Source organism: Hemiscyllium ocellatum, chromosome 1 (genome assembly GCF_020745735.1).
Source record: "Hemiscyllium ocellatum isolate sHemOce1 chromosome 1, sHemOce1.pat.X.cur, whole genome shotgun sequence".
NCBI classification, from domain to species: Eukaryota; Metazoa; Chordata; class Chondrichthyes; order Orectolobiformes; family Hemiscylliidae; genus Hemiscyllium; species Hemiscyllium ocellatum.
The window spans coordinates 165,696,400-165,723,193 of NC_083401.1; the positions used below are offsets into that span (position 1 = coordinate 165,696,400).

Here is a 26,794-nt window from a genome sequence, read left to right on the forward strand (position 1 = left end):
CTTCAGCACTGTCTCTTACTTATATGTTGCATCTTCAGCACTGTCTCTTACTGATATGTACCATCTTCAGCACTGTCTCTTACTGATATGTACCATCTTCAGCACTGTCTCTTACGTACATGTAGCATCTTCAGCACTGTCTCTTACTCAAATTTAGCATCTTCAGCACTGTCTCATAATTGTATATACCATCTTCAGCACTGTCTCTTTGTGGTAAGTTTCATATTCAGCACTGTGTCTTACTTATATGTACCATCTTCAGCACTATCTCTTACTGATATGTAGCATCTTCAGCACTTCCTCATACTGATATGTACCATCTTCAGCACTGTCCCTTACTGATATGTAACATATTCAGCACTGTCTGTTACTTACATGTTGCATCCTCAGCCCTGTCACTTACCGAACTTTTGCAACTGCAGCACTATCATTTAGTCAGACGTAACATCTTCAGTCCTGTCTCCAACGTAGATGTAGAATCTTCAGCACTGTCTCTTATTCATGTGTAGCACCTTCAGCACTGTGTCTAACTTGCATGTAGCATCTTCAGCCCAGTCTCTTACTTATATGTAGCATCTTCAGCCCAGTCTCTTAATTATATGTACCATCTTCAGCACTGTCTCTTTCTGATATGTACCATCTTCAGCACTGTCTCTTTCTGATATGTACCATCTTCAGCACTGTCTCTTACTGATATGTACCATCTTCAGCACTGTCTCTTATTGATATGTAGCACCTTCAGCACTGTCTCTTTCTGATATGTACCATCTTCAGCACTGTCTCTTATTGATATGTACCATCTTCAGCACTGTCTCTTTCTGATATGTACCATCTTCAGCACTGTCTCTTACCGAACATTTGCAACTTCAGCACTGTCTTTTAGTCAGATGTAAGATCTTCAGCCCTGTTTCCCACGTACATATAGCATCGTCCGCACTGTTTCTTACTGATATATAGCATCTTCAGCACTGTCTCTTACTGATATGTACCATCTGCAGCACTGTCTCTTACTTACATGTACCATCTTCAGCGCTGTGTCTTACTGATATGTAACATGTTCAGCACTGTCTCTTACGTATATTTAGCATCCTCAGCCCTGTTTCTTACCTTCAGCACTGTCTTTTAGTCAGACCTAACATCCTCAGCCCTGTCTCCCACGTACATGTAGAATTTTCAGCACTGTCTCTCACTCATATGTAGCACCTGTAGCACTGTGTCTAACATTACATGTAGCATAGTCAGCACTGTCTCTTTCTGATATGTTGCATCTTCAGCACAGTCTCTTACTGATATGTACCATCTTCAGCACTGTCTCTTACTTACATGTACCATCTTCAGCGCTGTCTCTTACTGATATGTAACATGTTCAGCACTGTCTCTTACGTATATTTAGCATCCTCAGCCCTGTTTCTTACCTTCAGCACTGTCTTTTAGTCAGACCTAACATCCTCAGCCCTGTCTCCCACGTACATGTAGAATTTTCAGCACTGTCTCTCACTCATATGTAGCACCTGTAGCACTGTGTCTAACTTACATGTAGCATAGTCAGCACTGTCTCTTTCTGATATGTTGCATCTTCAGCACAGTCTCTTACTGATATGTAGCATCTTCAGCATTTTCTCTCGCTCATATGTAGCATCTTCAGCACTGTCTCATAATTGTATGTAGCATCTTCAGCACTATCTCTTACTTACATGTGCCATCTTCAGCACTGTCTCTTACTGATATGTACCATCTTCAGCACTGTCTCTTACTTGTATGTAGCATCTTCAGCACTTCCTCATACTGATATGTACCATCTTCAGCACTGTCCCTTACTGATATGTAACATATTCAGCACTGTCTGTTACTTACATGTTGCATCCTCAGCCCTGTCACTTACCGAACTTTTGCAACTGCAGCACTATCATTTAGTCAGACGTAACATCTTCAGTCCTGTCTCCAACGTAGATGTAGAATCTTCAGCACTGTCTCTTATTCATGTGTAGCATCTTCAGCACTGTGTCTAACTTACATGTAGCATCTTCAGCACTGTCTCTTACCGAACTTTTGCAACTTCAGCACTGTCTTTTAGTCAGGCGTAACATCTTCTGCCCTGTTTCCCATGTACATACAGCATCGTCTGCACTGTCTCTTACTGATATGTAACATCTTCAGCACTGTCTCTTACTGATATGTACCATCTTCAGCACTGTCTCTGACTTACATGTATCATCCTCAGCACTGTCTCTTACTGATATGTAACATATTCAGCACTGTCTCTTACTGATATGTTGCATCCTCAGCCCTGTCACTTACCGAAGTTTTGCAACTTCAGCACTGCCTTTTAGTCAGACGTAACATCTTCAGTCCTGTCTTCAATGTAGCTGTGGAATTTTCAGCACCGTGTCTTATTTATGTGTAGCACCTTCAGCCCTGTCTCTTACTGATACGTAGCACCTTCAGCACTGTCTGTTACTTGCACGTGTATCTCTGAATCTCTTGCCCATCTGTTTTATGTGTACCTCTTCACACCATGTTTAGTTGTTTTTTTCCCCACCATTACCACCCCTTAGTTTAAAAAAACAATTTTTTGACATGCTAATCTATTAGATTTTGAAAGACAGGTGTGTAGGACCTGTATCTCTAACTGTTTATGGGAATAAACGTTGGCTGTGCTGTCTCTCAGCCTGTTCTAACCATTTACTTTGATTGTGACTGATTGGCACCTTAACTCCATGTCCCCAACTCAGTTCTATGGACTATATTGTATTAGCTGCTGGCTGAAGTGTTGGGTCAGGTGTGGCATGTGGTAATCCTGTTTCAGGACCGTTGATAGTTTGGAGGGCATTTCTGCCCCATAGGTGGCATTAGGGACTGGGGAAATCTGGTGGGTTACACTCCAGCCACAGTGTGGGAGCTGCTGACTGAAGGTCTTTAATCGATCCATATTCGGCTTGGCCCTCTGAATCATCCCAGTCACTTGCTAATTATCAAGTCAAAAGTGTAGATGCTGAATTGCTTGTAGAAGATGATAAAATCCAGCCCAGTATTCTCAGGAAGAATCGAATACTTTGATTTGAAATTTTGAATTGGCTGACCAGTCGTTGTTCTATGGGAAGGCAGGTTCCAGATTTCGTTACTATGGAGAAGACTTCCTGACATCACCCTGGAATTGTAAGACTATCCCCTACAGCCATACCAATCCTCCATAGAGCATCCCACCCAGACCCATCCTCCTACCCTATCCAAGTAACCCTGCGTTTCCCCTAGCTGATACACCTAGCCTACACATTCCTGAACACTACGGGCAATTTAGCATGGCCAGTCCACCTAACCTGCACATCTTTGGACTGTGGGAGGAAACCGGAGCACCTGGAGGAAACCCATGCAGACACGGGAGAACGTGCAAACTCCACACAGTCAGTTGGTCAAGACTAGAACCGAACCCAGGTCCCTAGTGCTGTCAGGCAACAGCGCTAACCACTGAACCACCATTCTGCCCCTTCTCAAAGAGCTACAATCTGAGTCTAAACAGTCTTCCCTCATAATTTAAAGCCTTTAATCTCAATATAATTCTGGTGAATATATGCCGAAGTCAACTCCGAGACCCACAGATTCTATCTGAGGTCAAAAACCCCAACCAGACTTTGAGGTGTTATGGTGGTTCACTGGTCAACACTGCTGTCTAACAGCAATAGGTTACCCAGGTTCAATTCCACCCTTGGGTGACTGTCTATGTGGATTTTGCACATTCTCCCTGTGCCTGCATGGATTTCCTCTGGGGGCTCCAGTTCAGATGGATTGGCCTTGCTAAATTGCCCATCGTGTCCAGGTGAGGTGGATTAGCCATGGGAAATGCACGATTGCAGGAGGCTGGGCCCTGGGTGGGTTGCTGTTTGGAGAGTTGAAATGGGCGAAATGCCCTGTTTTCACACTATATGGATTCTAACTACAATTATTAGTTATGTTGTTCTCTCCTGACCCAGAGCTGAACTGGCTGTTCCCTTCATTCACTCCTCTACCATTTTCTCTCATCCAATCTAACATCTACTCTAGAAAGTTCTGGCCCTCACTTCTCTCCTCCCTCCTGTCCAGTACCATCTCCAAAGTGTCTTACTCCTTGCTTCTCCCGTGTCTTCTCGAGGATAGAGTTTATGCAGCGCATGGCAGTGGGAGCTGTGGCTGAATGATGGACAAAGTCCCGTGTAAATTCACTGGCACTGGGGAAACCAAACTACCAGGCCCCCAGTTAAGCTGATGTGGGATTTCTGGTCACCAGGAATTATTGATCTAACTGACACTCATTATCCCTGAGTCGACAGCAGTTGTTAGCTTGTGGATTAAATAGAAGCTACATGGCTAGAACAAAGAAAGAACAAAGAAAATTAACAGCCCTCTAAGCCTGAGCCGACCCAAATGTACTGTCTAAACCTGTCACCCAATTCCTAAGCATCTGCTCCCCACCTACTCATGTATCTGTCCAGACGCATCTTAAATGAATCTACCGTGCCTGCCTCTACCACCTCTGCTGGCAACGCATTCCAGACACCCACCCCCCTCTGTGTGTGAAGTACTTACCGCGTGTATCCCCCTTAAACTTTCCACCTCTCACCTTGAGAGCATGACCTCTCGTTATTGAATCCTCACCCTGGGAAAAAGCTAGTCTCTATCCACCCTGTCTATACCCTTCATGATTTTGTAAACCTCAATCAGGTCCCTCCTCAATCTCCTTTTTTCTAATGAAAACAAACCTAACCTACTCAACCTGTCTTCATAGCTAGCACCTTCCATACCAGGCAACATCCTCGTAAACCTTCTCTGCACCCTGTCCAAAGCGTCCACATCCTTTCGGTAATGTGGCGACCAGAACTGTACACAGTATTCTAAATGCGGCTGAACAAATGTCTTGTACAATTTTAACATGACCTGCCAGCTTTTATACTCAATACCCCGTCCAATGAAGGCAAGCATACTATATGCCTTCTTGACCACTCTATCCACCTTTGCAGCAACCTTCAGGGTACAATGGACCTGTACTCCCAGATCTCTCTGCCCATCAATTTTTCCCAAGGCTCTTCTGTTCATTGTATAATTTGCTCTAGAATTAATCTTGCCTAAATGCATCACCTCACATTTGTCTGGATTGAAATCCATCTGCCACTTTTCCGCCCAACTCTCCAGTCTGTCTATATCCTCCTGTAGTCTTTGACAGTTCCTTATGCTTTCTGCTACTCCACCAATCTTCGTGTCATCTGCAAACTTGCTGATCATACCAACAGTGCCCTCTCCCACATTCTCAGAAGGCTGATCAGGAAAACCTCTCGGCTTTGCTAGTGGCCTCCCAAGGAGATAGAGACAATCCGTATCAGATAATCAGTGCATGAGAGTGAGTTTATTTGGTGAACAAGCACTTGGATTGGGAGAGTGCCTGTTTCAGTGCCACCAAGTAGATGACAGGTTCATTTCTTAAGGCAGTGCCTTGTCCACTCAAAGTTGTCAACCCGATTGACAGTTTAAACACAATCTGGCAGTTAACTGGTGACCATCATTAATTGATGCAATCTCCATGGCAACCTCTACCAGTCAGAGTCCACTAACCAGCAAATCAGCACACTCCTCATGCAGCAGATGTGTTTGGTTTTCCTGCTGAGTTGTGAATTGTTCTGATGAGTGCCAGATGTGAAGTTTCACCAAAAGGTGTCTTTTCTTGTCAGTGCCGAAATAGTGAGCTGGTTGAGTCCAGCCTGTACTGTGCTGGTTATGATCAGCCACAACAATATGTTATTGATGACTGGCAGATTATTGGGCTGTGCAGCCTGTATACCTGGCACTGCACAAGCACTGAAATTCAGTGACACCGTGGCTGAACTGCATGGTGGGTAAAATGTTATTCTGTATTCATGGCAGCATCCTGTTATTGAACATACCACTGCACGATAACAGTGTGATCCAGCTTGCTTAACCTGTTATAGAGTCATAGAGGTGTACAGCACTGAAACAGACCCTTCAGTCCAACCTGATTGCCGACCAGATATCCCAACCCAATCTAGTCCCACCTGCCAGCACCCGGCCCATATCTCTCCAAACCCTTCCTATTCATATACCCATCCAAATGCCTCTTAAATGTTGTAATTGTACCCAGCCTCCACCACATCCTCTGGCAGCTCATTCCACACACACCACCACCCTCTGCGTGAAAAAGTTGCCCCTTAGGTCTCTTTTATATCTTTCCCCTCTCACCCTAACCCTCTAGTTCTGGACTCACCCACCTCAGGGAAAATACCTTGTCTATTTACCCTCCCCATGCCCCTCATGATTTTGTAAATCTCTATAAGGTCACCCCTCAGCCTCCGACGCTCCAGGGAAAACAGCCCCAGCCTGTTCAGCCTCTCCCTGTAGCTCAGATCCTCCAACCCTGGCAACATCCTTGTAAATCTTTTCTGAACCCTTTCAGGTTTCACAACATCCTTCCAAAAGGATTTGCATGCATATTTCCAACAGTGGCCTAACCAATGTCCTGTACAGCCGCAACATGATCTCCCAACTCCTGTACTCAATACTCTGACCAATAAAGGAAAGCATACTAAACGCCTTCTTCACTATCCTATCTACCTGCGACTCCACTTTCAAGGAGCTATGAACCTGCACTCCAAGGTCCCTTTGTTCAGCAACACTCCCTAGGACCTTGCCATTAAGTGTATAAGTCCTGCTAACATCAAGCCACTAAGGAGTTATTTAGGTTCCCTTCTTGGTTCTTCACCAACATGTTACCCCTTATTGAAGGGCACACACTCAGTTTCCACATGTATGGTAATGATACACCATACACCAATCTGATGGTTGTTTGAAAATGGCTACCTTTCCTTCGATCATAAAGGCCTCACAATCAGATTCCTTTACTGAATCATTCCACCTCACCATTTTTCACTCCCCATCTCTTTTATTTCATCATCCTTTCTCATATCTCTTTCTTTCTTCTGTTACAGTTCTGTAAAGTAATTTTGAGCAATTTGTATACATTTAATAGATATATAAAATGCAAGCAGTTGTTGAAGTGGTCCCATAATACCAAAAGTAATTCCTTGCTTCAATTTTTCATGGGTAATTTGAGGTAGAGTAGGCACATCTCATATCAAAACGTTCATTGGCTCACTTGTCAAAACCATTGGCTGCTTGAATCAACAATATGTTCTTCTAAGTGTTGGTAATAGACAGAGATGTGACCCTGTAAGAGTCGGTACTCCTGCATTTGTCCATGAGTACAAGAGAAAAAGCTTCTACAACACGTCTCCCCTTTCAACAATATTCAAGGTTGATTCTGCCAAAGTAATTGATAAACTATAGGAAACCATTCTAGAGGAGTTGGAGGAACAGAGAGAGAGTTGGGTCTTTATGCATGCATGTTATGAGGTCCCTAAAAAGGCATCTGGGAAGTTGAGCTTTGTAAATAGACACGTGGAATCCAAAACTAAGAAATCATGATGATTCTTATAAACCACTGAATCAGCCCCAACTGGGTAACCCTGTGCAATGCAATTTCCAAGAATTAGGACGCTTTTGAATAGGTGCAGGAAGACGTAAGAGAATGGTTTCAGGGATAAAGACTTCCTTCGATAAAGATGGATTGGAGAATTTGGAGTTGGTCTTTTTAGGAGAAGAGATAGTTCAGAAGAGAAGTGATCAAAGAAAACCAGAAAGGTAGATAAAGAGAAACTGTTCCCTTTTGGCAGAAGGATGAAAAACCGGACATTGCCAATTTAAGGTGAATGAGACAAGCACCACCCATGATCTACATAGGCCTCAATAAGGCAGTGGAAAAGGTTCCACATGGGAGACTGGTTGGCGTGGTCAGGTCACACGAATAGAGGGAGGACTAGCTATTTGAAGACAGAACTGGCTTGAAGCTAGAAGACAGAGGGTGGTGGTGGATCATTGCGTTTCAGACTGGAGGCCTCTGACACTGGTGTGTCACAAGGATCGGTGCTGGGTCCATTGCTTTTCGTCATTTATATAAATGATTTAGCTGTGAACATAGGAAGTATAGTCAGTAAGTTTGCAGATGACACCAAAATTGGAGGTGTAGTGGACAGCGAAAAAGATTACCTCAGATTACAACAGGATCTTGATCAGTTGGGCTAATGGTGGAAGATGGAGATTAATTTAGATAAATGTGAGCTGTTACATTTTGGAAAGGCAAATCAGGGCAGGACTTATACACTTAATGGTAAGGTCCTAGGAAATGTTGCTGAACAAAGAGACCTTGGAGTGCAGGTTCATAGCTCCTTGAAAGTGGAGTTGCAGATAGGTAGGATAGTGAAGATGGCATTTGGTATGCTTTCCTTTATTGGTCAGTGCATTGAGTACTGGGGTTGCGAGGTCTTGTTGCGGCTGTACAGGATATTGGCTAGGCTGTTGTTGGAATACTGCATTCAATTCTGGTCTCCCTGCTATAGGAAGGATGTTGTGAAACTTGAAAGGCTTCAGAAAAGATTTACAAGGAAGTTGCCAGGGTTGGAGGATTTGAGCTACAGGGAGAGGCTGAACAGGCTGGGGCTGTTTTCCCTGGAGCATCAGAGGCTGAGGGGTGACTTTATAGAGGCTTATGAAATCGTGATGAGCATGGATAGGGTAAACAAATGAAGTCTTTTCCCTGGGGTGGGGGAAGTCCAAAACTAGAGGGTATAGGTTTGAAGGGAGAGGCAAAAGGTTTAAAAGAGACCTAAGCGGCAACGTTTTCACGCAGAGGGTGGTACGTGTATGGAATGAGCTGACAGAGGAAGTGGTGGAGGCTGGTACAATTGCAACATTTAAAAGGCATCTGGATGGGTATAGGAATAGGAAGGATTTGGAGGGATATGGCAAATAAGACTAGATTAGGTTAGGATATCGGGTTGGCATGGATGAGTTGGACCGAAGGGTCTGTCTCCATGCTGTACGTCTCTGTGTCTCTGTGAGCGTGTGGTTTACATGAGGAGAAATGTTTTCACGGGGAGTGGTTAGAATCTGGAGTACATTCCTTGGGAATCCACTGGAAGCAGTTTTGATTAAGATTTATGGAAAAAACACTTGGAAAAGAAATTGCAGGGATATGGAGACAGGAGGGTAATGTGAGTTTCTCTTGTAGAAAGCCAGCATGGACATGCTGGGCCACAAGGTCTTCTGCGCTGTAAGATTTGGATGATTTTGCAATTCAGTGGGTATCACTTGCACCCTTTTTTTATTATTGTGTTTGGCTTTCACAACAAGGCATACCTTAAAACGTGCCAATAATTGACAAGTTTTTTTTCTCATTAATTTCCATAACAAAAAGTGAGAGTATCCATTGAGTAACATGTCAATCCCGCAGGTAAAGAGGTTGCAAGCCTTCAAAGATGATGTGAACAAGTTATCACTTGCAGATTCATTCATGGTCCTGCTGCTGCATGTGCCAAGGTAAGATAACATGACACTGCTCTGAACAAAATCAAGGGGCTATGATTTGTTTCAACTTTACTGACTACATTGATTGTAAGCACATGTTCATCACAAGCTTCGAATTATAGATCCAACCAGAAATCAGACTAGTTTGGATCTATTAATGCATCATAAGGCAGGTTTAACAAATGATCTCAGGAGTAAAATATCCACTAGGAAACAGTGACCATAACATGGTAGAATTTAGTACTCCGTTTGAGGGTGTGAAACTTGGGTTGGAAACATCTGTGTTTACTTAAGTAAGTGTAATGAAATAGAGAAGAGGGCAGAGTTGGCGAGAGTGGGTGGGGGGAGAAAAGGGTTCAGCAGAAAAACAGTTGAGGAACAATGAAAGATATTTAAGCAGCTCGCTCCTGACTCACCATTCCCACTGATGAAGAAAGATATTTAAGCAGCTCGCTCCCGACTCACCATTCCCACTGATGAAGAAAGATATTTAAGCAGCTCGCTCCCGACTCACCATTCCCACTGATGAAGAAAGATTCTAGGAACGAGTTAAACTGACTATGGTTCACCAAGGAAGTTGAGCACAGTATTGAATTGATTAAAAAATAGACAACTTTGCAAAGTTTAGTGCTCTGCCTGAGACCTGGGAAAGTTTTAGAAGCCAAAAAAAGATGATCACAAATAATAAAGAGGGAGGAACTAAACTATGAGGGCAAACTAGTAATTTCAAAATAGACTGTAAGTGCTTCTTTAAATAGATGAAAAGGAAGAGAGAAGCAATAATGAACATAGGCCCCTTTGAGAATGCGACTGGGAAAATAATAATGGGGAAACAAGGAAATACCAGAGGAGTTGACTGATTACTTTACATCAATCTTCATGGTAAACGACACCAATAGCATCCAAAAATCCTAAATAATCAAGGGGCAAAAGGAGGTGAGAAAATACAGTAAGTATCATTAGAGAAAAACTACTAAGGGAAACTAATGGGGCATAAGGTTAATCATTTTCCTAGACCTGGCGGGCTGCATCCTAGAATATGAAAGGAAGTGTCTAAAGAGATTCTGGATGCACAGATTGTAGTCTTCCAAGAATCCTTGGTCTCTGGAAGAGTCCCAGAGGATTGGAAAACTCCCAGTGTAACACCCTTATTCATAAAGAGAAGACAAACAGATTAGCTTAACCTGTCATTGGGAAATGTTCAAAACTATTAGAAAGCTCGTAATATCAAATATATAATATGATCAAACAGAGACAATATCACTTCATGAAGGGGTTAATCCTGCCTGACAAATATATTCCGATTGTTAAAGAAATAATGAACAAATAGATGAAGTGGAATGATTAGATGAAGGATACTTGAATTTCCAGAAGACATTCAATAAGGTATAGTATGTTAGACTATGTGAAAAAGATGAGTCCATGTTATTGGCAATATTGTATTAGCAGGGTAGAGGATTGGCTAACTAATAGAATAAAGAGAGTTAATATAAGCGGGGCATTTTCAGAATGGCAACCTTGTAAGTTGTAGAGTGCCACCTGGGTCAGTTTCTGAAGAAGAGTCATATTGGTCTTGAAATGTCAATGCTGTTTCTCTCTTTACAGATGTTGCGGATCTGCTGAGTTTCTCCAGCATTTTGTGTTTGTTCCACTTAGATCAATATTGGGGCCACAATTATTTAGAATACATATTAATGATTTGGAAAAGGGAAATGAATGTATAGTATTATTGCCAAGTTTGCAGATGACACAGAAGTAGGTGGGAAAGCAATTAGTGCAGATGACACAAAAAATCAATGTAGGGATTAGAAACAATTTAAGTGAATGGGCAAAAACACAGCAGATGGAATATAATGTGGAAAAATATGAGGTTATGCGTTTTAGCAGTAAGAACAGAGGAGCTGAATATTATTTAATTTGGGAAAGACTAGAAAGTTGTCTCATTTTTTGATTTGAGAGTCCTCATGCATTAACCTCAAAAGATTTGTCAGGGTAACAGGGAAGAGAAATGAAATGTTGGTCTTTATTTCAAAAGGAATGGTATATAAAAGTCGGAAGGTTTTGCTAAGACGATACAAGACATGCGTCAGACCATAATCGGAATACTGTGAACAGTTTTGGTTCCCTTATCTAAGGAGCAATATAGTGACAGGGGAGGCAGTCCAGAGAAGGTTCACAAGATTGACCCTAGGTATGGGGCGGGAGGGGGAGGCGGGTAGATTTCCTTATGAGTAAGCTGTGTCTGTACTGATTGGAAATTGGATGCATGAGAGATGATCTCATATAGAAACATATATAATTCTCAGAGGGATTGACAGATTAGATGTAGAGAGACTGTTTCCCCTTGAGGAAGAGTCTAGAATCAGAGGGTACAATGTAAGATTGAGGGGTTGCAAACTGAAGACAAAGATGAGGAGGAATTTCTTCTCTAAAAGGATAATGATTCTGTAGAACTCTATTCTGCAGAAGATTATAGAGGCCAGTTCATTAAGTACATTCAGGGGTGGGACAGACAGATTCTCACCAGTTAGGGAATCCAGGATTATTGGGAAAGGGAGACAAGTCAGATCAGATCAGCCACAATCTCACTGAATGTTAGCGAAGTTTGAAGGGGCCGAATTGCCTGCTTCTACACCCATGTCTTCTGGTTTTATGTGACCTGTGTCTTGTTCTTCAATGACACCAATGGGGACGTGGTGCCTGGCAACTGGACCCCCACCCCACCCCACCCCACAGTTTTATGTGTAAACAAATTTTCACCCAGCCTGTGCTCTATATTAATATACAAATGTGTGCAAATGGAATATACAAATGTGTAATGAAACACAGATCATGATTTTTCTGGTTTGCAGCTATGCCCTGAGGGTAGAGGCTATGGTTCTTAAAGAAGAATTTTCTCCTGCCTGCTTCACTCTCTACAAAGAAATGAGAGCAATCCGAACAGCCACAAAAGGTATTCAGTCCACCTGGCACAATCCTCAAGTGCCAGTCGTCTACTCACTTCGGAAGGATCAATATATATTTTTTAAAGTTTGTAATGTTCTGCAATGCGATATATTTGTTTTAATGCATGGTCGAAAAATGGCTGTGAATCCAGCCTTTCCACTTGATTATCCGGGACTGGGATTATAGTTTTGGTGTGGGTCTTATTTCTGACTGTAATCCATCAGGCCCTGCTGCAGCTGTATGTTATCAGATTTTTGAAAGGACCTCTTTAACATTAATGTTGATCGCTCACTACACCTTTTCAGCAGCTACAATATTGTATCCTGCACTCTGTTCTGTTCCCCCGATGCACTTGTATAGTAGGATCTGCCCGTAAAGTACATAAGACCACACTTTTCACTGTACCTCGATACACGTGACAGGAATAAATCAAATCAAATGTGTGTGAACACCTGGTGAGGACACATTGGGCTCAGCTGTGATTATCACATTTATTGTTTGTACTGTCAATGTGCACTGGTTAGACTTGTGCATGAATAGAATAGGCTTAAGTGAAGTGAAGTGAAGTTTGGGCGGCATGGTGGCTCAGTGGTTAGCACTGCTGCCTCACAGCACCAGGGACCTGGGTTCGATTCCTGCCTTGCGTGACTGTCTCTATGGAGTTTGCACATTCTCCCCATGTCTGCGTAGGTTTCCTCCCACAATCCGGAGATGTGCAGGTCAGCTGAATTGGCCGTGCTAAATTGTCCCATAATGTTAGTTGCATTAGTCAGAGGGAAATGGGTCTGGATGGGTTACTCTTAGGTGTGGACTTGTTGGGCCGAAGGGCCTGTTTTCACACTGTAGAGAATCTAATCAAATCCAATCTAAAGTATGTATTGCCAAAGGAGCCTGACCTCAAAAGGTTGTCCAACCTTTCCGATGTGGAGGGAGTAGGCCAGAGGATGAATTGTTTTTCTCAGAAGTTGGGTTTTCGATCTGAGTGGATGTCTGCCTCATGCCTGCATTTGTTGATTAAGAAACTGGGAATATTTCAGTTGCAAAGTTCTAAAAATGCTGGTGTCTGCTTCACAATCCATTGGCAGTGCCTTTTGGTGTCTAACTGAGCTTTGTACCTTATTAACATTTTTCAGAATTGATGGCGTGTGAGGAACTACATGCAATTCTGCATTTGGTTCTGCAGGCCGGCAATATCATGAATGCTGTAAGTGATTTATAATCGAGTTTTTTCTTGTTTTATTTTTAATACCTATACAAATGGTTCTTTCTCATGGATGGCATCTTTCTCATTTCTCATTAGGGAGGTCATGCTGGGAACGCTGTGGGCTTCAAGCTCTCTTCATTACTGAAGCTTGCAGACACAAAGGCAAACAAACCAGGAATGAACTTGCTGCACTTTGTTGTTCTGGTCTGTATTCAGGCATTACTTGTGGTGTCCGTAACAGTGCTCAAGTTAATTACACTTTGCATGGGGAGGGGGTAGGAAATGAAGAGATTCCCATTTTCCTGGGAATCAGCTCAGAACTGGACAGCAATTTCCCATCATAAATCATTGAAAATCCGTCTCGGATTTGAGCTCTAGGGAGTGGTTGAATAGGCTGTTTTCCCTGGAGCATCGGAGGCTGAGGGGTGACCTTATACAGGTTTATAAAATTATGAGGGGCATGGGATGGGATAAATGACAAAGTCTCTTCCATGGGGTTGGGGAGTCCAGAACGAGAGGCCATAGGTTTAGGGTGAGATGGGAAAGATATAAAAGAGACCTAAGGGGCAACATTTTCATGCAGAAGGTAGTGCATGTATAGAATGAGCTGTCAGAGGAAGTGGTGGGGGCTGGTACAATTACAGCATTTAAGAGGCGTATGGATGGGTATATGAATAGGAAGGGTTTGGAGAGATATGGGCCGGGTGCTGGCAGGTGGGACTAGATTGGGTTGGGATATCAGGTCAGCATGGACAGGTTGGACCGAAGGGTCTGTTTCCACGCTGTACATCTCTATGACTCTATGGTTAACCTTCAGATAAGATACGCCATTAGGTCCGGGAAAGCATAATTCACTTTTCACTCAGCACATCGGAAAAAGTTCTGACGCAAGTTGACTAACAGAAAGGAAGATGAAATGTGGTTTCAATTGTCTCAATTATTCCCCTTTGTATTTGTAAATAGAAGCCAGTAACAATGGTCTTTTTGTCCAATAGGAAGCTCAAAAAAAGGACGCCAACCTTTCAGTTTTCCCTGAGAAGCTGAAGCATGTCCAGGAGGCAGCAAGGTAAGGCATTAAGTTGTAATTTTCGGTTCCTCCTCTCTCTCTCTCACACACACACACACACACACACACACACACACACACACACACACACACACACACACACACACACACACACATTCAGATCAAAGATTAGGAAACAAACGTCAGGTCAAAACAGACAAAGCAGATAGCTACCAAATTATAAATTTGTCCAAAGAGAAGTCATAAATAAACCTCAGATAATTCATATTTTAAAAACAAACTTTGGCAGACACACCTGATAATCTTTAGGTCACGCACGCTTTCCAACTATTCCATAACCAATGTCAACTTGCAGGTGGGATAAATGAAGTGGTTGTGTTTATTATTATTCCTTTTGTTTCCATCACGTACCTGGAGTCTACTATGCAAACATTAACAGTGCTTAGCTTTGTCATTACCTGGATATTCATGCTAGATAAAAGCTACCAGTACAGGTTAGATTCACAAAAATGCACCTCACCTTTGGGTCTGAGCATCATGGTGTACCATAACCTCTTACCAATGATAGGTTAATGGTAGGTTAAACAATAGGTTAATGATAGGTTAAACGATAGTTAAATGATAGGTTAATGATAAGTTAAACAATAGGTTAAATGATAGGTTAATGGTAGGTTAAGCGATAGTTTAAATGATAGGTTAAAAATAGGTTAATGATGGATTAAATGATAGGTTAAATGATAGGTTAGTGATAGGTTAAACGATGCGTTTCTGGGGCATAACTAACTTACTCATTCAATCATTGAATTGTTAGTTGAATTTTTGGTCTCAGATCAAGAGACATTTCTATGTGTTTCCAGAATTTTCGGATTTTATTTATGACTTTCAGAATTTGCTGGAGTTGTTTTCCATTCTATTTTGGGTTTGGTTTCACCATTACTGATGGAACCTTACCCTGGTCTGAGTCATTGTTCACTAACGGAGAACATGCAAATGGGATGTGATTAAATAGAAAACCTCAAGTGATGACATTGCTGCACAAATGTTGTTGAACTAATTTTAAGTCGATAATTGAGGATTAAAATTAAATGGATCATAGAAGGCGAAGTTGATGTTTCAAAGAGCAAGCTTAGAAGGGTAGACTGATCAGAGGCAGGATGTATATAGATCCTCACCCTTAAATGCAAGCAACGTTGTTAGGCAGGATAATGTAAGGATATGGTAAGGGAGATCTGTTTGAAGCACTGCTGTTCAGCCTCGAAGATGATGTAAGAAATAAGATAATGTTTCTGGGAAACCCTGGGTTTTCAACTTCCTTGCCTTTCCCACAATTCCATGGATATTCTCACAGTCACTTAACTTGCTAGTGTTCTGGAATCCTCTGTAACACACATGAATTACACCATTGACAGAACAAATTCTCTGCTGATATTTTAGTGGTTCAGGTGCCTGTTAAAGAGATGGAAAGTCCAAATGACCTTCTTTTCCAGTGGTTCAAACAGATTTTTGATATTGTCAATGTCCAGCTGTAAATCGAGTACTCACTGTTTCTGAAAGTTTTGACATTCTGTGTTCCCAATAGGAAGGAAACAGGAGGAAATAAGTTCAAAAGCAAACAAGGCAAGAAAAGGGATGTTGTTTGGTATCAGAATTTTTAAAATTCCTTGTTTCAATATTTAGGAAATAAAAAATAGAGTTGAAGTCCAAGGTGGTAACTCGCAAACAAAAACTTGGATGAATAAAATAAAAATCTGAAATATATAGCAGATTAATCAATATTCAGTTAGGTTGCACCTGAAGATATCATAACCTACCCGTGCATATTATAGTTACTGACTTCCTACGAATTTGCTGCTTCCCCTGCAGGCTTTCATCACTTGTGGTGTTTTTTCATGTAACTCACAGAAGTGCTCTATAACAGTGCTGGTGCACAGTGTGATAGCTACTCAAATAGATACTGCTTTGCTTTGCATAATACTCCACCATTCATAATTGACTTATTGCCATTTCAGATACAGCTTTATGTTAGGAGACTTTGTCGAAGGCTAACTACGAGGTGATGCAGAGAATAAAGCCAGTATAAGGCTTTCTTTTATGTGGAATATACGAAGTTAGGTGGACAGGCAGGTAGTATGAGGAAGTGGGGAGGCTACAGAAGGATCTAGACTGGTTGGGAGAGTGGTCCAGGAAATGGCTGATGGAATTTAACGTGAGCAAGTGCGAGGTCTTGCACTTTGGCAAAAAGAATAAAAGCATAAACTACTTTCTAAATGGTGAGAAAATTCGTAAAGCCAAAGTACAAAGGGATCTGGGAGTGCTAGTCGAGGATTTTCTAAAGGTAAACATGCAGGTTGAGTCCGTGATTAAGAAAGCGAATGCAATGTTGTCACTTATCTCAAGAGGGTTGGAATATAAAAGCACCGTTGTGCTACTGAGGCTTTATAAAGCTCTGGTTAGGCCCCATTTGGAGTACTGTGTCCAGTTTTGGTCCCCACACCTCAGGAAGGACATACTGGCACTGGAACGTGTCCAGCAGAGATTCACACGGATGATCCCTGGAATGGCAGGTCTAACATATGAGGAACGGCTGAGGATCCTGGGATTGTATTCGTTGGAGTTTAGAAGATTATGGGGAGACTTAATAGAGACGTACAAGATAATACATGGCTTGGAAAGGGTGGACGCTAGGAAATTGTTTCCGTTAGGCGAGGAGACTAGGACCCGTGGACACAGCCTTAGAATTAGTGGGGGTCAATTCAGAACAGAAATGCGGAGATATTTCTTCAGCCAGAGAGTGGTGGGCCTGTGGGATTCATTGCCACAGAGTTGGGTGGAGGCCGGGACACTAAATGTCTTCAAGGCAGAGATTGGTAGATTCTTGTTGTCTCGAGGAATTAAGGGCTACGGGGAGAACGCTGGTAAGTGGAGTTGAAATGCCCATCAGCCATGATTGAATGGCGGAGTGGACCAGATGGGCCGAATGGCCTTACGTCCATTCCTATGTCTTATGGTCTTATGGTCTTATGGAATTCTGATTTGTTGTTAATGTATATTTTCATTTAAGATTGTCAGTAGACAGCATCGATGGAGAGCTGCAATCACTTGTTAGCAGGACAAAATGGCTGCAAGTAAATTTAAAGCAAGACTTTGATCTCCTGCATCAAATGGAGGATTTCACTCAGGTGAGTCAGTGTTAACAGGTACTGTGCTTGTGTATTCACTTCACAGCTTTTCAAAGGTGAGAAGATTACTTAATTAGCATCTTGCTGGTGAATATATAAGATAATTATATTCAATTTATGAACAAGACTGACGTGTTGCAGTAACTAGTCTAAGCCAGAAAGATAACTATGCATAGTTTTGTCTGTTGGCTACTGTTAGAATTAAGCTCTCCATGTTGTACCTATCACACGTCGAAAGTTCCTCGCGAGATTTGTTTGACTGTGTAGAGAATACTCATGTTTAGTTGCTAAGTACAGAAATTATCCTGCAAATAAGTCATAGATAACATACAGTTGCTTGCTGCACATATTGACTTGTGGATAAAAACTCCAATACTTAACCAAATCATAGAATCCCTACAGAGTGGAAGCTGGTCATTCAGCCCATTGAGTTTACCTCAACCCTCCAAAGAGCATCCCACCCAGACCATGCCATCCCTATAAACCTGCATTTCCCATGTCGGCCTGCACATCCATGGGCACTATGGCCAATTTAATACGATCAATCCACCCTGACCTACATATCCCTGGGCACTATGGGCAATTTAGCATGGCCAATCCACCTGAACCTACATATCCCTGGGCATTATGGGCAATTTAACATGGCCAATCCACCCTAACCTACATATCCCTGGGCACTATGGGCAATTTAACATGGCCAATCCACCCTAACCTGTACGTCCCTGGACACTATGGGCAATTTAGCATAGCCAATCCACCTGAACCTACATATCCCTGGGCACTATGGGCAATTTAGCATGGCCCATCCACCCTAACCTACATATCCCTGGGCACTATAGGCAATTTAGCACGGCCAATCCACTTGATCCTACATATCCCTGGGCACAATGGGCAATTCAGCACGTCCAATCCACCCTAACCTACACATCCCTGAACACTATGGGCTATTTAGCATGGCCAATCCACCTAACTTACACATTTTTGGACTGTGGGAGGAAACCAGAGCACCAAGAGGAAACCCATGCAGACACGGGGAGAACGTGCAAACTCCACACAGACAGTTGCCTGAGGTTAGAATTGAACCTGGGTCCAACAATGCTAACTACTGAACCATTGTGCCACCCGAAATATGCCCAAAATGTATTCTGTTTCTGTTAGAGTTACACTATTAAAAATATATTTAGAATTTATAAAATTATTGCAGAATTTCGATGGACTAAATCACCAAAAAGTATTTAATCCAATCTGTTCTCATTATGCCTGAAAAGATGTATCTGTCATTTTACAAATAAAGGCATCATTACAAGTTAGAAAAAAGCCATCATGAAATCTCATTTTATGAAGTTAACAACTGTGTCATTCAAGCTCTGTTCTGCTGCAAGCAGTCTAAGGATAGAATAAAAATATTTAATATTTCTGTCAGATGTGGAAATGAATTCTGAGCATGTAGTCTAAGGCTGAAAGAGTTATTTTTTGAGATTTAACATAATTTAAAAGATTAGTCCAAGCCTTCTAGCAGTGGGGAGATTTGTAATCATAGCACACATGTCCAAGTAAGAAACATTTATGAAACACAAGAATTTGGAATTTGGCAAGTGTAGAATTGCAGGGGGAAAGGAACAATCTCATAGAATATTAGAGCAAGTCTCCACACCCGAGGATCCCAAGGATGGCCACCTTGCAGAACAAACTGGGCACTCACATGAACTTAGAATGCATGGAGGAAGCTGGGCTCTCACAATGACTTACAAACGAGTAACATTTTCTGTTTTCTCAAAACAGAACAGAGCAAAATTTAACAGGTGTAGTTCAATGATTCAAATGTAATCATTTTACAATAATTAGTTTTAATAGTTTCAATTAATGCATTAACGGTAATGTAAATAGTTTTATAATTATGTGTAATAATTATCCCACATGACTGATGTTGGATATCTTTCAGTACTATCTGTTTTTTAAATCATGTTACTATATTTTGAAAAATGAAGAAAGCTATTTTATACATGTTTTGAGAAGGTGTTGAAATCCACAACTTCAGATTGTATAACTTTTTTAATGAGGTTTCTTTATTCTGTTATGGAATGTAACTGGTAAGACTGGCATTTACTGCCCATCTCTAACGACCCTTGAGAACATGGTGAAAAGCTGCCTTCTTCAACCACAGCTGTAGGTACATACACTGCTGTTGGAAAGTGAGTTGCAGAATTTTGACCTCAGTGACAGGGATTAAATAACCTCATAATGTCAAAGCAAAATGGGTTTCAGGTTGAAGGGACGGATGGTGGTATTTTAATGTCAGTTTATTTTTTTTTGTGTGTGGTTGATATTTATTAAAAATGTAGACCTTTTGGATTAGATTTCCATCCAGCATTCTCACAATCTGTGTCTGTTTCACTATAGCAAGCTTTAAAAGAAGTGGATAAATTAGAGAGAGAGCGAGAGGATTTGCAAAGGGAGGCCAACACTCTCATCGACTTCTTCTGTGAAGATAAAGAAACAATGAAATTAGAAGAATGCTTTAAGATATTTCGAGACTTTTGTGAGCGTTTTAAAAAAGCTGTCAAGGTAAGACAGGTCATACCCTACTCTGATCTAGAATGGCTGCAATTGCTTTGCAAGTACTTTCTCTCACTGTGCGAAGTGAATCCATCCCAGAAATGTCTGACAGCAGCCTGAGCGTTAATGATCACGTTTACTGAATGCCAGAAAGAAATTCTCTTAATTGTTTGATCTTAAGTTTGGAAACCAGGTCCCAGCTGCAGTTATTGTAAAAACAGTTGGGTGACAGTCAGACCAGCAGCTCTGCAATGTCAAATAGTCAGTGTGGATCAGAATGACATGGTGCGAAGGAAGCCCTCCAGTCTGGCCTGCAGTCTCAGTTGAGTTGATTGTTCTCAGCCAGGGCAGCCGAAGGAATCACCTGTTGGGTTTATCACTCCTTCCTGAGCTGCAGAGGAGAAAAACTAATTCAAATTCCTCTTTGCTCACCAGTGCCCCAGCTGTGGATATCTGATTCTGAAAGAATCTGGCTCCATAGCCATTATCCCATGTTTTTAAATTAACTTTAAACTCTCATCCCTACTTTGATCAGCAATTGAATCGCTGTTGAGATCTGTTGAATGGTACTGCGAGCAAATGTCAGCATCAGGTTTAGATATTGATGCACCTGTGTGTCAACTGGTAACTAGAATCGATGTGTTTCTTTTCACTGAATTTATTTTAAGTTGTACATGAGAAATTGTCATTGAACTGAAATGATGTATACTTGACGACTGAAATATTGAAATGTCTGTTCCCCAGGAGAACAGGGACAGAGAAATCCAAGATCTCCGTCAACAGCAGAAGCTAAAGGAATTGGAAGAGAAACGCCATCTGTGGGTGGCTGGGGAGCGAGCTGTATTCGGACGGAGCAGTAGTGAAAATGATGTGGAGCTTCTCATCAAAGATGGACTACACGAGCTTCTGGCTTTCACACAACGAACTTCCCAAAGCCCGGGGGGTGTGAAAAGAACACGAAGCAGACGCATCCGCTCGGCTGGAGGCTCGGTTATGGACAGCCATTTACTGTCCTTTCTGCAGGCTGGTGAAACAGATGAACAGGCCAAATCCAACAGTATCCCTCGATCGATGGCACGGTGCTCCAGACAGAGGGCAGCCTGGCAGGAGATGTCAGAAACTCGAGAAGGCAGTTTAGATAATGCATACTTTGACTCAGACTGGGGCTCTTCTCCTAGCACGCCTGTAAAAGACAGCCTGCGTCGCAGAGCCTCCGCTGTGCCTTACATTACTGAGAACACAGAGAGTATTTATACAACAAACCTAGGGAACACAGAGACTGACAATGTAATCAGTCAGACTGGACATGAAGCTGCCAATAACAATGAAAATATAAGACAGAATTGGAATCACACAAAGAGCACAGAGACCACTAATATAAACCAGATTGCTGCAGTCAGAGAGCAACTTGGGGGCCTTGAAGGTTTACAAATTTTTAATTACTCCAATTCAAAAGTAGCTGACTCTAGCCAAGTAACAACCTGTGACGAAGTTACACTAACAGACATAGAGTACGCAGAAGACTTGAGTTTGCAAACAACGAGTGTAGATGTGAGTTTGCACACTCCTGACACAGACATCAGTCTGCACACTCCTGACACAGACATGAGTCTGCAGACTCCTGTTACAGATCTGAGTCTGCAGACTCCTGACACAGGTATGAGTATTATTACTCATGACACAGATGTCAGTTTGAACACTCCTGATACAGATGTGAGTTTGCAGACTCCCGAGACAGATATGAATTTTCAGCCTCCTAGTGTCTCCAACTCAAGTGTACTTTTGTCCAACCTTAACTACTCCAATGGTGAGCCTTACTGTGTTTCAAATCCACACTCATCTCCACAAAAGGACAAAGTGAATGAAAGCACTGATGTTTCTATATTGAACTCAGATATCATAAAGTCACCCACTAGCCTTATTCCAAATAAGGAGTGTGGAACTGTGTTTTTTGTGTTGGGATACACAGATGATGTGGATCGTTCTGGATCTTCAGAGAAATGTGAAATAAAAGCTGTTTGTCAAGAAATCATCGAAGAATCACGTCAGGTTTGGGAAAGCCAAGATAATCAGATCAGAGACCAGATAGCAACATCTCATGAGTTAGAGCGCATGACATCGGACCATCTTTCTCTGCCTGTCACTAAAGATATAGCCAGACAAAACATTTTAACTGATGAGGCAGTCTCTCTGAAATTGGATTTGCCAAAGAAGACAAAGCAGGTTTCCAATGTAAAGCAGCCTCAGGCTGTTAGAGAGAAAACAGCGGCCAGTGTAAAAGCAACAGGGCCTTATTTCAATAGTGCAGTCCATCCCAAATCTCCAAGAACAGCAAGCCACTCAAATAACAATGAAATAAAAAAGATTATGCCAATATCAAAGTCAACCAGAAGATCAAATAGTGTTAAAAGACTGGAAACGAAAACATCAAATAGTGATGAACTAAGGCAGTCACAAAAGGCAACAGGATCAAATAGGAGGGACAGCTACTCAAAGACCCCCCGTAGGTTCAGCTGTACAACTGCAGATCAGAAGCCAACAAAGGGGACTAGTTCTTTGGATAGCTCATCAAATAGTCTGCCAAAGCGTAGAGATTCCCTCCATAAACCTAGTGCTAAACCAGTCCACAATATCCCCAGGCCGAAACCAGAGGAAAGCACTAAAATCTGTCGCTCGAGTACAAGAGGTTCCCCTAAGTCGAGAGCAGACACTGGTGGGGCAGGGGGAACCACTGAGAGAAGTGGCATTGCCACACCAAACCCAACTCCTAACTTTGCCAGGAATACTGTGGCATCATCATCTCGACGCCAAAAGGTAGAGTCCACGCGGATCCCCGGCACATCTCCACAAACCCCCAAGACAACAAGCCTTACCAGAGCTGCTTCACAAAGGCAACCAACAACAAAGTGCACTGGGACAAACCACACAAGGAGCAATGAAAATGCTCATCTGAAAAGGGCAGGTAGCCAAAAACCATTGAGCAAGACTCCAGAGGCGAGTAAAACTCCGAGCTATAAAACTGAAATCACTTGCACAGGAAACAATAGTTTGCTGAAATCTACAGAAAAGAAAACTGTCCCAGCAGCAGACTCTGGCCGGGTTAGGAAAACTCCAGAACGGGTACTGAAATGGAAGTGAGTTTTCCAATTGTGTGTAGATTCGAGTAGTATCCAGTTAAAGGCGATGAGGGAATCCTTCTGCAAGGCAAGTTCACTCCTCATGAGCACCCAGCTCAACGTTTCATTGGTGCATGATGTTGTTCCACATCTTGTCAAGCTGATGGTACTCGCTCGAACATTAGGCTTCCAGCCAGAGGATCGGAAAGTCATCAGAAATCCCATTGCCAGCTGGTGCACAAGCTTTGATGTTCTTGAACCCCCTGATGTTAGCCGGATTGCTAGAACTGCTCTCTGGGGCACTGGGAGGAGGTGGCGAAATCGCTCAAACCCAGTCTGCCTTTTACAAGTGCACCTCCTATCATCCAGTCAACAGATAACCAGAGAAATATGCTGGCCACATCAGTTTTATTGTAACAGAGGGAAGCAGGAATAGAAGGCCGAATGAGGGAATAATGATTGTAATAGAAGTTTGCATTCTCATTCTACTGATGCTGAACCAGAACCGAACAGCATCTTAATTAACAGCAACATGATTGCTAATTGCTCAGGAAGAATTGCTGGTCCAAGGTGTTTTTGCAGGATTGAGTTAGAATGCTGTTTGCCTGTAATAGGATCTTGATGCATTACATTAAAAATTAGACAAGCTAAGTTAGCTTATCTCTCTTGGTAGTTTTTCAATGTATCTCTTTAAAGTGAGTGTCAATGTTAAATCTTTTAGTTTCTAGAAGGTGCATATTTATCATTCTGGTGGGCTGCTACATTCTTTTTAAGGGAGGAGGGTATTGGTGCTGCGGGTTAGAGATAACAGTGAACGAACTAGTGGGCTGACATATCCACTCGATAACATAGTTGCAGCACCATAATTTATTTTTTGTATTGTGATATGTATAATGTATAATGTGTATAATAAAAGTGCATAGCATAATCTGTACAGTAAATACAATAGCTGATTATTCAGGAATGACATTCCATAGAGCAGTACCATTCATGGCCAGTTATTTTGATGAAGCAGTCACTGATTGTAAGGTCGTTCAGAAATTTGAACTTGGGATTTAGATCGGCCATTGTATGTTGCTCTATTGTGTTTTCTGATACTCCTGGACAAAAGGACATTCTTTCTCACAATATTGGAGAAGTGGTCCTAAGTTGCACAATAACACTGCTTATAACACACAGACCATAGTGAGATTCTTCATCTTGACAATGATGATAAACCTTTCAAGATCAGATGTTAACTGGTGATGTTTGAGCACAAACAGTGCTATAAAAGAACCTCACCTTTTGTATTTAATAGTGACCTTAGCAATGTGCTAGTCTGTATATATAGGTGTTGCACTGCCTGTTTACCAGTTATTTTCCCTTCTGTTTTGATTAAATATGAAAACTGTATACATCTAAATACAACTGCTTTGTCAAATTCATGCCTGGCTGCAATAGCGGTTTGTCAGTCCATTCTTTGTTTTACTCTGTAACATTTTTAGGGGGATATATATTTTACCCTGGTCTCTCTGAAGAGGCTACTTTAATCTGAATGAACTGTGTATTTTTCTTAGAGCTGAGCTCATTCTATCTCTTACCTGACCCACATGCTGTATGGGAAATGAACCCAACTGAACATGACTTGGTGTGACTGGCTGCAGACTGCTGAATCACCCCACGCTGTGCTTGAGATTAATAGCATTTTAATTGTTTTTATTGGCAAATTAAGGAAGCTTTTCTTTTCTTTTCTTATGCCTTTAACTGAGACATTTGAGAGCATTATTTTACATCCACAATAGAGAGACAGAGAGTTTAATGTAAACACAACAAAACTGATATTCAGTCTGAAAATATTTCACATTTCAATTTGGCAAAGTGCAAGCATTTTCTTTGTCTCTGATACACTTTTGCTGATTTGGCTATGATGTTTGTTAGCTTCATTCAAATTCTCTATTCCTGATCAATTCCCCCAGCCTATGTCACTGTGTGACAAAGGGCAGTACGTTGGTGATAACTGTGTGACAAAGGGCAGTACGTTGGTGATAACTGCTTCATTTTACCTTGTCAGTGGCTGCCTTTATCAAGTTTTTTCCAAATACAATCACTCAGTGGCCATTTCAGATTGTATGGTTACCTTCAAGTTGTGAACAAAAGTGATGTATCTTTGTAAATTGAAATGAAGTGTTGTATACAGTAACATTTGCACGTTCCACATAACTTCTGTTCAGTCAAGTATTAAAAGTAAGTTCTGGCTCGTTAAGTCGTGCTTGTATTTTCTTTTAGTGAGGCGTATAACTGCCCACTTACATTACTTACATCACAGACAGTTGAGATAAACTGACAGACTCTGGGAGTGAGATTGGGATTTGATCGGGGCTAGAACAGTGTCACACCAGTTGCCAGCAGTATACCTATCTGATATTCAGCTCCATTGACTTCAGTATCACTGTATTTCAGGCAAATGACCCTTGTACTTGGTGTTTCTGAAGATGTTTGATTTCACTTCAAGGTGATGGCCTTGTGGATTGTTAATCTGGAGACCAGGTAATGTTCTGGGGGCCTGGTTTGAATCCTGGCATGGCAGATGGTAGAATAAAATTCGAGAAATAAGAATGATGACTATGAAAATCATTGTCAATTGTTGGAAAAATCCATTTGTTTCACTATTGTCCTTAAAGGAAAAAAAACTGCTATCCTTACTTGGTCTGATCTCAATATGACACCAGAGCAAAGTAATGTGGCTGATTCTTAACTGGCCTCTAGGCAATAAAACTGCAGCTGCTGAAATCCAAGGTAGACAGGCAGGAGGCTGGAAGAACACAGCAAGCCAGGCAGTATCAGGAGGTGGAGAAGTCACCATTTCGGGTGTAACCCTTCTTCAGGACTGGGGGTGGGTGTGGGGGGAGCTGCAGATAAAGGGCATGGCGAGGGCAGGGTGGTGAAGACGCAGAGGGTATGACCTGGTTGGTCAATGGGAGGAATGAATCCGGTTGGTGGCAGGGAGCAGTGGAAGGGAGGGGGAGGAGCTGGGAAGGGAGTTCGGGATGGGGAGGGAGGTTATTTGAAACTGGAGAGCTCAATGTTACGTCGTCCGGGCTGTAGGCTACCCAGACGGAAGATGAGGTGTTGTTCATCCAATTTGCACTGTAGTTCGTTGTGGCAATGCAGTAGGCCAAGGATGGTCATGTCAGAAAGGAAGTGGGAAGGGGAATTGAAATGGTCAGTGACTGGGAGGTCCGGTTGGCCCCTGTGGGCCCCCATGTGATGCTCAGTGAATCATTCCCTAAGTTTACATTCGGTCTTCCTAATGTAGAGAAGACCACATCGGGAGCACGTGATGCAGGTTGGAGGAGAGGCAGGTGAATGTCTGTCTCACCTGGAA

The 26,794-nt window shown here is 42.1% G+C and overlaps 1 protein-coding gene across 5 annotated transcripts in view; it reads left to right on the forward strand.

The window, feature by feature from the left end:
• Positions 1-25,659, forward strand: part of fhdc1 (FH2 domain containing 1) — a 148,363-nt gene extending 122,704 nt beyond the window's left edge. For all 5 annotated transcript variants that reach the window (XM_060827560.1, XM_060827553.1, XM_060827591.1 and 2 more), the window contains exons 6-13: positions 9,329-9,414; positions 12,255-12,355; positions 13,482-13,552; positions 13,649-13,756; positions 14,548-14,618; positions 17,641-17,758; positions 20,159-20,323; positions 21,059-25,659. In XM_060827560.1, the coding sequence (XP_060683543.1) occupies positions 9,329-9,414; positions 12,255-12,355; positions 13,482-13,552; positions 13,649-13,756; positions 14,548-14,618; positions 17,641-17,758; positions 20,159-20,323; positions 21,059-23,452 (3,114 nt within the window). In that variant the 3' untranslated portion in view covers positions 23,453-25,659. The remainder of the gene's footprint in view (positions 1-9,328; positions 9,415-12,254; positions 12,356-13,481; positions 13,553-13,648; positions 13,757-14,547; positions 14,619-17,640; positions 17,759-20,158; positions 20,324-21,058) is intronic.
• Positions 25,660-26,794: the final 1,135 nt, after the last annotated feature.